Source organism: Oncorhynchus keta, chromosome 14 (assembly GCF_023373465.1).
Source record: "Oncorhynchus keta strain PuntledgeMale-10-30-2019 chromosome 14, Oket_V2, whole genome shotgun sequence".
Classification (NCBI taxonomy): Eukaryota; Metazoa; Chordata; class Actinopteri; order Salmoniformes; family Salmonidae; genus Oncorhynchus; species Oncorhynchus keta.
This window is the reverse complement of record NC_068434.1, coordinates 59,575,430-59,588,037: the sequence shown is the minus strand read 5'-3', so window position 1 is coordinate 59,588,037 and position 12,608 is coordinate 59,575,430. Positions and strand designations below refer to the sequence as shown.

Here is a 12,608-nt window from a genome sequence, read left to right as displayed (position 1 = left end):
GAACCCAAAAGGTTCTACCTGGAACCAAAAGGGTTCTTCAAAGGGTTCTCCTATAGGGACAGCCGAAGAGCCAATTAAGGTTCCATTGTTCTAAGAGTGTGCTTGGTGACATCAACGGGTGGTAAATTAGTTCATTAACTATTAAGAAAGAAATTACCAAACCTCTCTGACAATAACAGATGACTCTTAAGCAGTCCTAGTACAATTCTTGCCGGAGTAATTGCTATTTTTGTTTCTTTTTGACCATTTTAATTTAAACCAATCACAGTAAGGTACTTAATTGTGAGCCAGAAATTATTTGATATTGAGATAAAAATGGCTGCATTGGACCTTTAACCACCACATGCAAAACATGACATTTTTCCTCCCTTGATATTGACTTCTCTTCGTCAGAGTCACAGAGCGGTGCGAGTGCGGAGCTTGATAGGGATCAATTCATATGAAAGGTAAGTTGAACACCTTCTGCAACGTGTTTCTGTTAAGTTGACTAACAAAATGTACAGCATGCATACCGCACATGAATATGACACTTTACGTAAGGTTATGTACCACTGAAATATGGCTCACGTGAGTATGTGTCTGTGTAGTTCCACTGCAGCCGGCTAATTAAGGTCTTTCCTGAAATCTGATAATGTGGTCTTCTTCTAATTTACAGTTCCATCTTCATCTAATATGTTTCAAATTTCACAATATGGCTATGGCGTTTTTGTGTTGGTGGTTTATTTTTTTGTGTTGGTGGTTTATAAAGCATCCTCTTCCCAACCTGGTGAGTATAGACCAATGTGTAGACTAACTAACTCGGCTAATGTATTGAAATGTCTCTTCACACTCCAAATTCACAATATTCAAATATTTTTTCTTCCCTGGATGTTTAGTAAGTCTTTTAAATAGAACAATTTGTGTGTATTACAGTATTACAGTATAAACAATGGATGTTTAGTCATGTTTATTGGTATTCCAATTGCAAGCGATGCCATTTTGTGCTCAATTTGCAGAATTTTCTAGGTCTATTGTTGATTAACATGACAAATAAAATACCTATATATGCTGTAATGTGTTACTTTGACCTATATTACATTTGCATGTTTTATTTTTTTAAAATATGTTTCCTCAATATACATTGACAACAGCTTTCATGGTGGTGGACTATGTCACTTTTTGTAGTCCAGTGGTGTTCTTGGCAAACAATTTAGTACTTATTACTAAATTATTAAATACGTTACATGAGAGTATATTGTCATTGGGACTGTTTCATAATTTAATGAGCATGAAAGTATTTTTTGTGTTTAGTTTGTATTAAGCTGAAGTAAGTCATGGAATACTGTTCAGAGATTGCATCAACTGTTTGTTTCAGATTGTATGGGTGTTTGTGAGAACTCCCAAGGAAAGGATGCAACAGATATGCCACTTTGTGTGGATGAAAAATGTAAGTAAAACCCTACAAAAAAAAATTCTAACAGTAGGTTCAACTATATTTTAACTCGATTTATTGTACCCTGTTTCTCTCGCAAGAGACTCATTTGTGTTAAGTTTCTTGCCATGCTTCCAGGGCATGAACGCTTCTGCACTTATCAAATATCCAGTCTTACACGGACGTGTACTTTAATAATGGAAATAAGTCACATCCAGCAGTGCATCGATTTACACTCAAGACAGGTGTCATTTTCATTCACATGGAACACAACCTGCAAACTTCCTGACTTGTCTGGATTTTCAGGTAATTTTTATACAGCAAAGTGCCAATTCTCGAACCTTGATGTCCAGCTGCTAAAAACACTATTACAAATCTGAGTAACACTTTTGCATTAATTCATTTCAACTTCGTTCAGGTTATTCTCAAATGTTTGAAACAAACATGGCCCATTTGCCCCGAGAGGAATCGTGTGTAGATGATCTAGTCTTCTACTGTCATTAACCAAAATAAAGCATGTGTTTTTACTCAGTGTATGTTGATTTGACCAATAGCCTGGACTCTGTTCTCTACTTACAGATTGTGCCATCAACATCAAGCTGCCATATGTTGACAACTGCAAAGACAGACATCTAATACAATGTGTGGATCAATGGACCTTTATTAAAATGACAAATCAGTCCACTACTAGTCAGGCAACTACTATTAGAATTGAAAATAAAGTCACGACCAAAACCTCACACATTTCGAGAGAATGTGATTCTGAAAACTTTGGACTGACTCATGCAAATAATAACCTGACCTCTGTTGATGCATTTGTCAGAAATTGTAAAAGAAAGGCAAAACCAATAATGACTGGTCAGCAGTTACGTTCCATAAAAAAGTGAGTCCACGTATAATTTGAACTGAAATCAGGGCCGGCCCTAGCCTTTTGGGGGACCTAAGCAAAAGTGTGTTGCTTATGTCACCTATGCCTAGGGCCGGCCCTGACTGAAATGTATTTTTTATGTAATTTGAGCTATGTCAATGTCTGACTGAAAGCTAAACATATTTTCATGGATTCGTTTTGGGCTGAATTATTCAGAAATTTGATTTTTTTTTTTTTATATTCCCTACAACAGCATATTTCACAACATTACCAAGCAGGGACCTCAGAGAGTGATTCTTGACAGCATCAAAGGTTCAGTGACATCACATCAGAAGAACAATTTGCTAAACTTTAGAATGGCTCTACCCTCCACCAATAATGTAAGCATCAACGAAATGGAGTGATGGAGAGAGAGAGAGAGGTCAAAAGCAAAATGGGGAGATAGTCAGTGATTCACATGTATAACTCTTTCTCCATCTCCACCAGGCCACGTTGGAGAAGATGGATGACATTTGGTTGGAGATTCCTACTGAGGCCTTACGTGTTTTCCTGGGAGACACTGCAGAGGAAGTTAACCTGGGAGTATTTTGGTTTGAGAATGACAGCCTGTTCCCGGTAAAACAACAGTAACAACTACAACATCTCAGAGATTACTAATGAAACAGTCCTGCACTCATAACACACAGACATATTTCAGGACATCCTGATTTTAACAAAAGCACAGAAAAACATCTGTGGTGCTTTCTCATTTAACACCAGTTTATGAATCATGTGGTGACAACACATTTTTATTTATTTATTTCACCTTTATTTAACCAGGTAGGCTAGTTGAGAACAAGTTCTCATTTGTAACTGCGACCGTGCCAAGATAAAGCATAGCAATTCGACACATACAACAACACAGAGTTACACATGGAATAAACAAAACATACAGTCAATAATACAGTAGAACAAAAGAAAACAAAAAGTCCACAATATACATTGGTACCAACATTATCTGATGGAGTGCACATTTAAATAAAGCCCTTAATCAAACTGCATCGTGACAGCCTGCTACGGAAAGTAGCTCTATGAGCACGTTTACAATTTCTCGGAAAGACCCAGCAACCACTTGTATTGCTGTCATCTGTGTAAAGTTACAATGCAAACTGACTGCCTGATCTCCTACTTCATTCATTCATTGTATGCTATTAGGCTAGCTACCAGTAACACTATGCTCAAAATACACTACAACACAACTTGTGGACACAACATCAGATAAAAGTGCACTGAGAAATAAGTGATTGTTGTTGCGTGTTGTTGTGACTCAAACATCGTACCCAGTGCCTATAGAAAAAAATATCCTTGAAAGTATTTGGTTCTGAGGAGAATTGTAGTCCTCTTTGACATTTCTTATTAACTTGTATCTTTAGAGATAATGTATATCCTCTCTTCTGATCCCTACTAGGTGGAGGAGAACAACACTGAGCTCCTAAACAGTCGAGTGGTATCCGTCGATGTGGGAGAGGACATCTCAGGCCTCAGTAACTATCTTAAGATCACGTTCCTCTTCCAGAATGTATCAGTGGTTAGTGAGCAGTGCATATCTACATCACAATCAACCGTCACACTCTCTTTTTTAAATATTTGTTATGTTTTTGTTCTGTCACCTGTCAAAAAACTATCAATCGCTTTACATCTCCAATAATTCATGTTTATGATATGGTGTGGATTGGAATAGGAGAAGGGTCTAATCAGGTTCTATTCTCTCTGATAGGAAAACAAATCACTAGCATGTGTGTTCTGGGATCTTGAAAATGGTAGTATTATTTATTAACTAAAGTAATAGTTTTATGATGCACAATATACAACCAAATGAAATGGTGAAAATGTTTCACTGTATCTCTTTGTTACACAGATACTGTTGCACATTGGAATTCCTCTGGATGTGTCACTGAGACAAAGGAAAATGAAACAGTGTGCTCTTGTAACCACCTTTCATTCTTCGCTGTACTTATGGTGAGAAATAACTTCTTAACCTAACTCTTAAAATATGTTGTGACCTCACTTTAACTTTCTTTTGATCAATTGATTGATTAAGGGCTTGATTCAAACTGTATTACGGAAGATCTGCGTAGCACCACTGAGAGTTCAGTGCAATGTTCCCACGTTCGCGGAGACTGCATTCATGCTAAGTGACTTGTTTGTCCGCTCAATCGGAAATTACCTTTCATTTTAAATTGTGCTGTACCACGATACGGATTAATTTCAACCCAAAATGAAACACTCAACCAACGTGTGATCTAGCCACTGTGTGTTTTGTTGACTGCAGTCTCCGGTCAGTGGCTCCAGTGCCAGTCTGAGCTCCTCCTCTGTGTGGTTGCTGACGTTGTTGTCCAGGGTGGGCTGTGGAATATCCCTCTGTTTCCTGTGTCTGGCTCTCCTCATCCACCTCAGGTCAGATTATACTGAAAACTAATACTTACAGTATGTCCACAACATGCAAACAACGAGCCACCACACACAATGCCACTCAAACAGAACATCCTCATTGGAAAAACTTGTTTTTCTATACTAAGTACTCTTTTTACATCAGCAGTTGTCACGCAGTGCTTTTACAGAAACTTGACCCCAAAGAGGAAGCAGAATGAAGCTAGAGAGGAACTGCCTCAACAATGAGCTTTGCTATGTTGTTGATTTTGAAAATAGATTTCAATCTCTTCTTCCCCCAGAAGGGGAAAATCTGATGATTCCCTGTGCATCCACATCCACCTGTGTGTGGCGCTGCTGTGCCTCAACCTAACCTTCCTCATCAACGACAGCCTAGCCTCCCTTGGTGTCCATGGCCTGTGTGTTGCTACGGCAGCAGCCACCCACTACTCTCTGCTGTGCACCCTCACCTGGTTCTCCCTGGAAGGTTTCCACCTCTATCTGCTCATCATCCGGGTCTTCAACATCCACATCAAGAGATACCTCCTCAAACTGGGTCTGGTAGGATGGGGTGAGTGCAGTAAGTCAATGGGGAGGACAAGTATGACTGGACTTTACCTGATCAATGAGAAGTGAAACTGTTTCACCAAGTTGCACATGGTTTTGTCCATGTGGTATTGTCCATGGGATCTTTGGATCCTTCCAGCTTTCATCGCTTTAAGGAATCAACGCTGTCTCTTGGTGTTTGACTCAACGGGGAACCACATCTCTTTCAGGAATACCTGGCATAGTAGTTACCATAATTGTTGCTTGTGGCAAATATGGAGAATACAGAATATACCAGCAAGACGGTGTTGCTATTCAAATGTAAGTTATATCATGATATTGATAATGATGTGTTTTCAAATCCCCAAAGACTCCCTTACTCTCTGTAAAACATTTACTGAATGTGTCCCTGTCTGTGTATGTATGTGATTGTGTCTGTGACTCTCTCCGTCCGTCCGTCCGTCCATTCATAGGTGCTGGCTGACTGACTCTGCTCTGACCACGGTGTCCTTCTCGTACTTTGTGCTGACATTCGCGGTGAACATGCTGTGCTTTGGGTCTGTGACAGTGAAGGTGGTGAGGGCCCACCGTCAGAGTCCTGTCCTGAGGGAGAGGGGTATGAACAGGGGGACAGTACTCAGTCTGCTGGGTCTGGCCTGGCTCCTGGGGGTCTCCTGGGGGGTCCTGCTCTTCCAGTTTGGCCCCCTGAGGGAGACAGCCTTCTACATCTTCTGCACCATCAACTCTCTCCATGGTGAGATAAGATACAGCCCTTATTCTCATTCACATCAGGTGCACACATTCATACACAGTAGTTCTGTGTACAGGAAGGAGCACAATCTCATGAAAAGTCAATTATAAAAATCTCATCATGGTAAATTTTACTGCTGATAATGCAATAGTACATACACTACAGGTCAAAAGTTTTAGAACACCGACTCATTCAAGGGTTTTTCTTTAATTTTTACTATTTTCTACATTGTAGAATAATAGTGAAGACATCAAAACTATGAATTAACACTTGGTATCATGTAGTAACCAAGAAAGTGTTAAACAAATCTAAATATATTTGAGATTCTTCAAAAAGCCACCCTTTGCCTTGATGACAGATTTGCACACTCTTGGCATTCTCTCAACCAGCTTCATGAGGTACTCACCTGGAATGCATTTCAATTAAAAGGTGTGCCTTCTTAAATGGTACATTTGTGGAATTTCTTTCTTTCTTAATGTTTTTGAGCCAATCAGTTGTGTTGTGAGAAGGAAGGGGGGTATACAGAAGATAGCCCTATTTGGTAAAATACTAAATCCGTATTATGGCAAGAATAGCTCAGATAAGAAAATAGAAATGACAATCCATCATTACTTTAAGACATGAAGGTCAGTCAATACAGATATTTACAAGAACTTTGAAAGTCTCTTCAAATGCAGTCATAAAAACCATCAAGCACTTGAATGGAAGACATGAATGGAAGACCCAGAGTTACCTCTGCTGCAGGCGTTAAGTTCATTAGAGTTGCCAGCCTTAGAAATTGCAGCCCAAATAAATGCTTCACGGAGTTCAAGTAACAGACCCATTTCAACATCAACCGTTCAGAGGAGACTGTGTGAATCAGGCCTTCATGGTTGAATTGCTGCAAAGAAACCACTACTAAAGGACACCAATAATAAGAAGAGACTTGCTTGGGCCAAGAAACATGAGCAATGGACATTAGATCAGTGGAAATTTGTCTTTTGGTCTGGAGTCCAAAGTGGAGATTTTTGGTTCCAACCACCGTGTCTTTGTGAGACGCAGTGTGGGTGAACGGTTGATCTCCGCATGTGTATTTCCCAACGTGAAGCATGGAGTTTGACTTCCGGCGCCGACAGAGATGGCCGCCTCGCTTCGCGTTCCTAGGAAACTATGCAGTTTACCCTCCAAGCTCGTCATCAAGCTCGAGACCCTGGGTCTCGACCCCGCCCTGTGCAACTGGGTACTGGACTTCCTGACGGGCCGCCCCCAGGTGGTGAGGGTAGGCAACAACATCTCCTCCCCGCTGATCCTCAACACTGGGGCCCCACAAGGGTGCGTTCTGAGCCCTCTCCTGTACTCCCTGTTCACCCACGACTGCGTGGCCACGCCCGCCTCCAACTCAATCATCAAGTTTGAGGACGACACAACAGTGGTAGGCTTGATTACCAACAACGACGAGACAGCCTACAGGGAGGAGGTGAGGGCCCTCGGAGTGTGGTGTCAGGAAAATAACCTCACACTCAACGACAACAAAACTAAGGAGATGATTGTGGACTTCAGGAAACAGCAGAAGGAACACCTCCCTATCCACATCGATGGAACAGTAGTGGAGAGGGTAGCAAGTTTTAAGTTCCTCGGCATACACATCACAGACAAACTGAATTGGTCCACTCACACAGACAGCATCGTGAAGAAGGCGCAGCAGCGCCTTCAACCTCAGGAGGCTGAAGAAATTTGGCTTGTCACCAAAAGCACTCACAAACTTCTACAGATGCACAGTCGAGAGCATCCTGGGGGCTGTATCACCGCCTGGTACGGCAACTGCTCCGCCCTCAACCGTAAGGCTCTCCAGAGGGTAGTGAGGTCTGCACAACGCATCACCAGGGGCAAACTACCTGCCCTCCAGGACACCTACACCACCCGATGTTACAGGAAGGCCATAAAGATCATCAAGGACAACAACCACCCGAGCCACTGCCTGTTCACCCCGCTATCATCCAGAAGGCGAGGTCAGTACAGGTGCATCAAAGCTGGGACCGAGAGACTGAAAAACAGCTTCTATCTCAAGGCCATCAGACTGTTAAACAGCCACCACTAACATTGAGTGGCTGCTGCCAACACACTGACACTGACTCAACTCCAGCCACTTTAATAATGGGAATTGATGGGAAATTATGTAAATATATCACTAGCCACTTTAAACATTTACATTTACATTTAAGTCATTTAGCAGACGCTCTTATCCAGAGCGACTTACAAATTGGTGCATTCACCTTATGACATCCAGTGGAACAGCCACTTTACAATAGTGCATCTAAATCTTTTGAGGGGGTGAGAAGGATTACTTTAACCTATCCTAGGTATTCCTTAAAGAGGTGGGGTTTCAGGTGTCTCCGGAAGGTGGTGATTGACTCCGCTGTCCTGGCGTCGTGAGGGAGTTTGTTCCACCATTGGGGGGCCAGAGCAACGAACAGTTTTGACTGGGCTGAGCGGGAACTGTACTTCCTCAGTGGTAGGGAGGCGAGCAGGCCAGAGGTGGATGAACGCAGTGCCCTTGTTTGGGTGTAGGGCCTGATCAGAGCCTGGAGGTACTGAGGTGCCGTTCCCCTCACAGCTCTGTAGGCAAGCACCATGGTCTTGTAGCGGATGCGAGCTTCAACTGGAAGCCAGTGGAGAGAGCGGAGGAGCGGGGTGACGTGAGAGAACTTGGGAAGGTTGAACACCAGACGGGCTGGATGAGTTGTAGGGGTTTAATGGCACAGGCAGGGAGCCCAGCCAACAACGAGTTGCAGTAATCCAGACGGGAGATGACAAGTGCCTGGATTAGGACCTGCGCCGCTTCCTGTGTGAGGCAGGGTCGTACTCTGCGGATGTTGTAGAGCATGAACCTGCAGGAACGGGCCACCACCTTGATGTTAGTTGAGAACGACAGGGTGTTGTCCAGGATCACGCCAAGATGCTTAGCGCTCTGGGAGGAGGACACAATGGAGTTGTCAACCGTGATGGCGAGATCATGGAACGGGCAGTCCTTCCCCGGGAGGAAGAGCAGCTCCGTCTTGCCGAGGTTCCAGCTTGAGGTGGTGATCCGTCATCCACACTGATATGTCTGCCAGACATGCAGAGATGCGATTCGCCACCTGGTCATCAGAAGGGGGAAAGGAGAAGATTAATTGTGTGTCGTCTGCATAGCAATGATAGGAGAGATAGGAGAGACCATGTGTTAAACAATGCTACCTTATATAATGTTACTTACCCTACATCTCATATGCATACGTATATACTGTACTCTATATCATCGACTGCATCCTTATGTAATACATGTATCACTAGCCACTTTAACTATGCCACTTTGTTTACATACCCATCTCATATGTATATACTGTACTCGACACCATCAACTGTATCTTGCCTATGCTGCTCTGTACCATCACTCATTCATATATCCTTATGTACATATTCTTTATCCCCTTACACTGTGTATAAGACAGTAGTTTTGGAATTGTTAGTTAGATTACTTGTTGGTTATTACTGCATTGTCGGAACTAGAAGCACTAGCATTTCGGTACACTCGCATTAACATCTGCTAACCATGTGTATGTGACAAATAAAATTTGATTTGATTTTGATTTGATTTGGAGGAGGAGGTGTTATGGTGACACTGTCTGTGATTTATTTAGAATTCAAGGCACACTTAACTAGCATGGCTACCACAGATTTCTGCAGCAATGTGCCATCCAATCTGGTTTGGGCTTAGTGGGACTATCATTTGTTTTTCAACAGGACAATGACTCAACTCCCTTCAGGCTGTGTAAGGGCAATTTGACCAAGAAGGAAAGTGATGGAGTGCTGCATCAGATGACCTGGCATCCACAATCTCCAGACCTCAACCAAATTGAGATGGTTTGGGATGAGTCAGACTGCAGAATGAAGGAAAAGCAGCCAACATGTGCTCAGTAACTCCTTCAAGACTGTTGGAAAAACATTCCAGGTGAAGCTGGTTGAGAGAATGCCAAGAGTGTGCAAAGCTGTCATCAAGGCAAGGGGTGGCTATTTGAAGAATCTCAAACATAAAATACATTTTGATTTGTTTAACACTTTTTTAGTTACTACATGATTCCATATGTGTTATTACATAGTTTTGATGTCTTCACTATTATTCTACAATGTAGAAAATAGTACAAATAAAGAAAAACCCTTGAATGAGAAGGTGTTCCAAAACTTTTGACTGATAATGTCGATCTAGGAGTATGATGGATGCAAAACATATTTACATTGGTGTAAGTAAAAGCATGCCTTTATAAAACACTGTAGGTAATGTCCTGGTTGTGGCATTGACACCAGATGACCAAACCAGTCAAATAACGTTGTCAATGGTCAGGGACCTACAGCTACACCAATGTGTCTCACTATTGTATACAAACACAGACTTATCCAAGAGCAGCTCTTATAATTCAGTAAAAATGTTTATTGCACCCTACAGGCCTCTTCCTCTTTCTACGCTATTGGGCTTTAACTCGGCCAGAGAAGGCATCTATCTCCAAGGCAACCACTGGATCTTCTTGAACTGAGATGCAACCAGCCTTATAGGCCAGTCCCTGACTAACACGGTTAAACATTTTACTACTAATACCACTGCATTACCACAGAAGCACAATATTTAGTATGTTGGTTTATAACTTTCACGATAGGCAAACCTAGGTTTCCAGGTTTGCTCGTAAACTTACTGTGTATTTTGTGACATATCTTCCATGCATATTCAGTTTTGATGTGTATAGTCCTAGGCAAACAGGGAACACATCTATTAGGTTCAAATGATGTTCATCTCTGAAAATAATCAAATACGTTTGGATACCTAATCGATCAGTCGCTGTCGTACACGAGGGTAAGATGATGTGGTCGACTGTGAATTGGTGCCTTTCTGTTTCTTTGACTGTTATCAAAAACCCTCTGAAAGATATGCTCTTTTTTAGTCCATCTAACATTTTGGAGAATTTTAATTCCCTTTTGGTTTTTGCAGAAAAGGCGTACAGTATATAACCTCCTAGCCTATGGGCTACCTGAGAGAACATTAGGCCTACAAGTAGATAGTACCTTAGCATAACACCATATTTGCAGGGATGGGAAAACATTGTTTAGAAATGAACATTTTTAGATTGTGTAAACTTTATTCTTTGTTTAAATCATTTGTGTAAATAATTATTCCATAAGAATTTGAAAGGGGGAGATGCCCCACAAGCCTCTGGGGTTTTCTACCTCTTCTGCACATGCTGTTTTTGTTCTCCTTTTACTTTGTGATCATATAGTTTTGGATTTTCTTGTGCCATTTAAAAAAAAAGGAAATAGATATCTTAGAGGCCCTACTGTGTCATTGATATTGAGGGGGTTCAATTGAAACCTATGACTACTTTCTCCCCTCCCAAACATCGAAGTCATTGTGGAAATATACTGCTGCCTTTTGGAAGACGAGGTTCAGTGTGAAAAAGGTTCAGTGTGTACAGAAAAAGAATGAAGAAACCCAAACTGAGCAAAGAGGAGCTACAATCTCTGAAAAAAGCTACAGACAGAAGCAACCATTCCAATTCGACAGGCGAATCTCGTACACAATTGATTGTGATGAACTGTCTTTTGCTGGTCATCATTCTCCCGTCGACATTCAGAAAGTATTTATACCTTTTGACTTATTTTACATTTTGTTGTGTTACATCCTGAATTCAAAATGTATTAAATGTGGGGGACAAATTCACCCATCTACCAAATAATGAGAGTAAAAAAAATGTCTTTAGAACATTTTGCAAATGTTTCGAAAATTAAATACAGAAATATCTCATTTACACAGGTGTGCAACATTGCTACACACTCTAATATGACCCGTGGTCCTTCTAGCAGTCTCGAAGGACAAAATGCCCACAGTCATCAGGAGGCTGAAGAAATTTGGCTTGGCACCTTAAAACCCTTTAACAGATGCACAATTGAGAGCATCCTGTCGGGCTGTATCACCGCCTGGTATGGCAACTGCACTGCCAACAACCGCAGGGCTCTCCAGAGAGTGGTCCGGTTCGCCCAACGCATCATAATATATACATGTACATATTACCTCAATCAGCCTGACTAACCAGTGTCTGTATGTAGCCTCACTAATTTTATAGCCTCGCTCCTGTATATAGCCTGTCTTTTTACTGTTGTATTATTTCTTTACTTACCTATTGTTCACCTAATACCTTTTTTGCACTATTGGTTAGAGCCTGTAAGTAAGCATTTCACTGTAAGGTCTACACCTGTTGTATTTGGCGCACGTGACAAATAAACTTTGATTTGATTTGAAACTACCTGCCCTCTAGGACACCTACAGCACCCGATGTCACAGGAAGGCAAAAAGATCATCAAGGACATCAACCATCCGAGCAACTGCCTGTTCACCCTGCTATCATCCAAAAGTACAGGTGCATCAACGCTGGGGCTGAGAGACAAAATAAAAGCTTCTGTCAAGGCCATCAGACTGTTAAATAGCCATAACTTCCACCTGGTTAATCAACCCTGCACCTTAGAGGCTGCTGCCCTATACACATAGACTTGTAATCACTGGCCACTTTAATAATGGAACACTAGTCACTTTAATAATATTTACATACTGCTTTACACATCTC

The 12,608-nt window shown here is 41.7% G+C and overlaps 1 protein-coding gene across 4 annotated transcripts; it reads left to right on the top strand.

Moving 5' to 3' along the window:
- Positions 1-378: 378 nt before the first annotated feature.
- On the top strand, positions 379-12,287 carry LOC118393730 (adhesion G protein-coupled receptor G3-like). Of its 4 annotated transcripts, XR_008064146.1 has the most exons (16): positions 380-446; positions 656-766; positions 1,355-1,426; positions 1,550-1,717; positions 1,991-2,294; positions 2,533-2,659; positions 2,766-2,894; positions 3,727-3,846; positions 4,036-4,078; positions 4,177-4,277; positions 4,591-4,715; positions 4,991-5,268; positions 5,465-5,555; positions 5,708-5,988; positions 10,445-11,624; positions 11,801-12,287. XR_008064146.1 is itself a non-coding variant. In XM_052462053.1 (15 exons), the coding sequence occupies exons 1-15, from the start codon at positions 440-442 to the stop codon at positions 9,750-9,752; spliced, it is 1,965 nt and encodes a 654-aa protein (XP_052318013.1). In that variant the 5' UTR covers positions 379-439; the 3' UTR covers positions 9,753-10,008. The 4 variants fall into 4 exon arrangements, 3 of the variants coding, with proteins under 3 accessions (XP_052318013.1, XP_035642646.2, XP_052318011.1); XM_052462053.1 differs by lacking the exons at positions 10,445-11,624; positions 11,801-12,287 and adding an exon at positions 9,745-10,008 and having other exon boundaries at positions 379-446; XM_035786753.2 differs by having other exon boundaries at positions 4,991-5,259; positions 10,445-12,287.
- The last annotated feature ends 321 nt before the right edge of the window (positions 12,288-12,608 follow it).